We start from the raw sequence: 3,946 nt of genomic DNA on the forward strand, positions 1-3,946 counted from the left end.
CCAGTTCCAGGGGATCCAACAGCCTCTTCTGTCCTCCGTGGGCATTGCATGAACACGGTGCACTTACCTAAATGCAGGCAATATGCGCATACACATAAAATAAAAATAATAAATTAAAAAATTTAAAAAAACCATAGCTGTAAGTGTGGAAATGAACAAGGAGGAAAAGACCTCCATGTACATTTTAAGCCTCAAGAAATATTTACTGGCTTTTCTTGTGTTTACTCACTGCCCCTTCTCAGTTGCTGGCTCTTCATTTCCCTCCTTGTAAACAGTGAATGCTGTGGGCATCAGTCCTAGTTGTTGCAGTCCCTGTGCAACAGTGGGATGTAGCCTGACACTACTGGATAGGCCGTCTGAGGAGTTCCTTATAAAGACCTCCACTCATGCCACAGAAAGGAATTTCAGGATAAGTCAGAATTTCAGGGCGAATCAGTATGAAGCAAGGTTGGGGTTTATTAAGAAACAAATAGTATACATAACTCAAGGGCAGATCTAGAGTGCAAGTGTTTAGAAAGACGTGCCTGGGCTGTGCTGATGGCTCAGTGGTTAAAGTGTTATAAGGTTCTAAGCATAGTTTTCAGCTCAGTTCATTAGCTGTTTTATGACTCTTGTTTGAGATGTTGCTCAGGAAAGAGTATAATCACTGTGCAGGCAGTCTTTACTTGGTTTTATCAGTTGTGTTGAAATTCCTGACTCTCAGCCAGTGGGGGACGTAAATCAGGATGTTGCTGGTGGGAAAACTCTTTCCTTTTTCATATCCCCATAATTTTCTGGTGCCTTCCATCTGCTGTTCCTCTCTAGCTCTCACATCTCCTTCTCACATTTGTATGTCCAGCAGTTCTAGTCAAGCTGAAACCTCAACTTCTCTTTCTCATATTCATCCAGTTCCCCCTTTCCACACCCCACACAGTCAGCTCAGAAGTTGACCATTTCTTACAGCCTTCACTGCTGCCACATTGCCCCTTCCAGTCTGCACCACACGAGAGAGGGCAGTGACCTGTACAACTGGAATCCAGCCACGACCCTGGAGCCTCATATCTGTGGTGAGAATCCCACTCTGCTAGTAACATAAGGCATGAGCCATCCGCCTCGTCAGGCATTTGTTCAGACACCACTTTCTTGTGAGAGGGTTTCGTAGATTATTGTATTTAAAAATCATCCTGAGTCCCAGCACTGTCTTTTCCCCGGAACATTTTTAACCTCAGTAGCAGCTATTATTTTACTTTTGTCTGTCTCTCTATTGGAGTGTATGCTCCAGAAGGGTAAAGACTTGTTTCATTTTCTAGCCTGGCATGTCCTGTAGATGCATACAAGATACTTCTCATGGAGGGGAGACAGACTCCCCTCTGGTGAGTAGTTCAGAAACTGATTGTTTTACTTCTAAAATATATAGGCTTTCTAATTGGACAGAACCTTTGAATGAAGAAAAAATAGCTATTGTACAGTGTAGGGATTTAGGTCAAAAGGGAAATGACTTTGAAAAGAAAAAAATAGGACATGAAATTGCGTGTGGGGGGTGCTGGTGAGGGGGTGGATGTGGGAGGAATTAGGAGTGGGAGGTGAATACATCAAAATACATTGTTTGAATGTATGACATCTTTTTAAAGAATTTACATTTATAATTTATTTATTGTGTGTGTGTGTGTGTGTGTGTGTGTGTGTGTGTACCACAGCATGTGTGTGGAGGTCAGAAGGTGTTGGTTTTCTCCTTATATCATGTGGTCCTCGGGATCTAACTCAGCTCTTTAGGTTTGGCAGCGTGTCTTTTACCTGCTGAGCCATCTTGCCAGCCCAGTGTGAACTTTTTTGGAAAACATTCATGGGTGTGAAAACATTATGGAACACGCTGTCTGCTGTCTTCCCTTTTTCCTGAGCTAGGAAATGTTGCGGAAATAAGTGGAGCTAGGGGATCTCCACCTTTATTGTCTGTTTTCTGGGGTCCTCTTTCATTCTGTGGACAGCAGTTTGTGCACGGGTGTAGAGGCTTTGTGGATAACAACTCTTCTTCAGCTTCAAATACTTGCTTTAGCATTTGCTGGCACACACATGCACAGATAAACCACCTTAGATTTCTACAGGCTTTAAAGTAATCCTAAAACTAATAAAACCACATCCAATCTCTGATATTTTTTTGGTACCGATTCCATTTACATTGATATTTTAGAACGAGGTAGGGATCAGATTTCATATAATATAATGATATTGATTTAGGTGGCACCACAGTTGACATACAGATGTTTGGATGGACTGATTTCTATTTAGCAGTAGACAGTTTTATTGACTTCATAATTAGTGAGAAATTCTATCAGAAAATGTGATTGATTTGCTAATGGGTCATTTAAAAGAAAAGACATTGTTTTATGTAGGCTTTTTTTTTTTTAGTTTGAATGCTTATTTGGATACCCAAAATACATGTATTTTAATGTTTTGTTTTCTGTCATTTGTCAGCATTACTTAGAACCTCCAATGAAACTAAATGAAGCTCTAGAAAGATATGGACTTAAAAATGAAGATTTTTTTGTCCTGAAGCATGGAGAATCAAGATACTTGAATACTGATGATAAAACTTTGAGCAAAGATGAAAAAAGTAGTTTCTAATGAAAACAAATGAAAAGACCAAGAAGTTCATGAATATTATGACTTTTTATACTTGGAAACACCTTCTACAAGTGTGTCTTACATTTTACTAATATGACTAGTTAATTAAACTATGAGAATTTAGGGGTGGATTATTTAATGAATTGTCCAATGTAGATTTAAATAAGTCATACCAATGATAAAATATTGCAATATAATATTTTTACTAAAACACTGTACTTTAGTGATAGAATTTTTGAGGTTATGAAAAACTGATACTAGAGGTCCATTCCCTTTTCTGTTGCTCAAGGCTTTCCTCAAAGGGGAGTTAAGGTTTACTAACTACCTAGATTTTTCAGACACACACACACGCACACACACGCACCCTACACACCCTTCTTAGATTCATCTTATAGCTGATGATAAAATTGACTCCAACATGCTGATCGAATAAATCAGCTCTTGCCCTGTGAAGATTAGCTGTTGGGCATGGTGAGGCATGTCTTTAATTCCAACACTCCAAAGGCCAAAGCAGTCAGATCACAAGTTCAAGGCCAATCAGGGCTACAAGTCAGACTTTGTCTCCAAAGATCAAAACATTATCTTCTATGCCAAATGTTAAGTGATTTATTTTGTTAAGCATAGGAACATAGGCATTTGGGCTAAGTTATTTTTTAAAGATAGTTTTTTACTGTGGTAAGATATGTATATATATATTGCATTAAGATTATCATTTATATATAGTGAAAAGAGAGTGTACAGTTCCTTGGCCTCTGTATATTCACATTCTTATGTAACGATAACCATGAGGAACTTGGGTTTCTAACAGGGTGACATCTACACATCTGCAGTTTGTAACAGATGATGGGCAGAGGGAGGGTGTGCTTTTGAGAGCCATGACCTAGTAAAAGTTTTTAAAAGACCTTCTGCCAAGCACAAATACAGCAACATAAAGTATTTCAGAGAAGATAAATATATGTCTGAAATGTGAATATATTGTACACTTGGAATTTTATTTTCTTCATTTACTGTATGTAACTAATTTTTTTTTTTCTGGTCTTGAGCTCTAACCCTAAATATATCAATAAGATTTATAAATATCTTATGTCTTACATGACTTGGATGTGCTATGTATTTTTGTATTAAATGACCTATAAGCACAACTGTACCTTTTATTAAGACATTGTGAAATACCAGTGGTTAAGAAAAAAAAAAAAAAAGATTATGGGTGTTTTATTGTATCAGTAAGTCTCTGTATTTACCTGTTTCCCCTGAACCTTCTTAAGGATGCAGGCTATGCTGGTATTTCTGGAGGTGCATTTAATGATTTTGATCCATAGACTCAGTGAAATAAACTTGAGGTTTT

The 3,946-nt window shown here is 37.9% G+C and overlaps 1 protein-coding gene across 7 annotated transcripts in view; it reads left to right on the plus strand.

The window, feature by feature from the left end:
- The window catches only part of Napepld (N-acyl phosphatidylethanolamine phospholipase D), a 38,869-nt gene extending 35,126 nt beyond the window's left edge, over positions 1–3,743 (plus strand). For 6 of the 7 annotated variants that reach the window (XM_008830767.3, XM_008830764.3, XM_029562352.1 and 3 more), the window contains one exon: positions 2,452–3,743. In XM_008830767.3, the coding sequence (XP_008828989.2) occupies positions 2,452–2,601 (150 nt within the window). In that variant the 3' untranslated portion in view covers positions 2,602–3,743. Of the gene's footprint in view, positions 1–942; positions 1,047–2,451 lie in introns of all 7 variants that reach the window. The other variant, XM_029562351.1, reaches the window with a different exon arrangement.
- Positions 3,744–3,946: the final 203 nt, after the last annotated feature.

This window comes from Nannospalax galili, unplaced genomic scaffold, assembly GCF_000622305.1.
Source record: "Nannospalax galili isolate Female #2095 unplaced genomic scaffold, S.galili_v1.0 scaffold312, whole genome shotgun sequence".
NCBI classification, from domain to species: Eukaryota; Metazoa; Chordata; class Mammalia; order Rodentia; family Spalacidae; genus Nannospalax; species Nannospalax galili.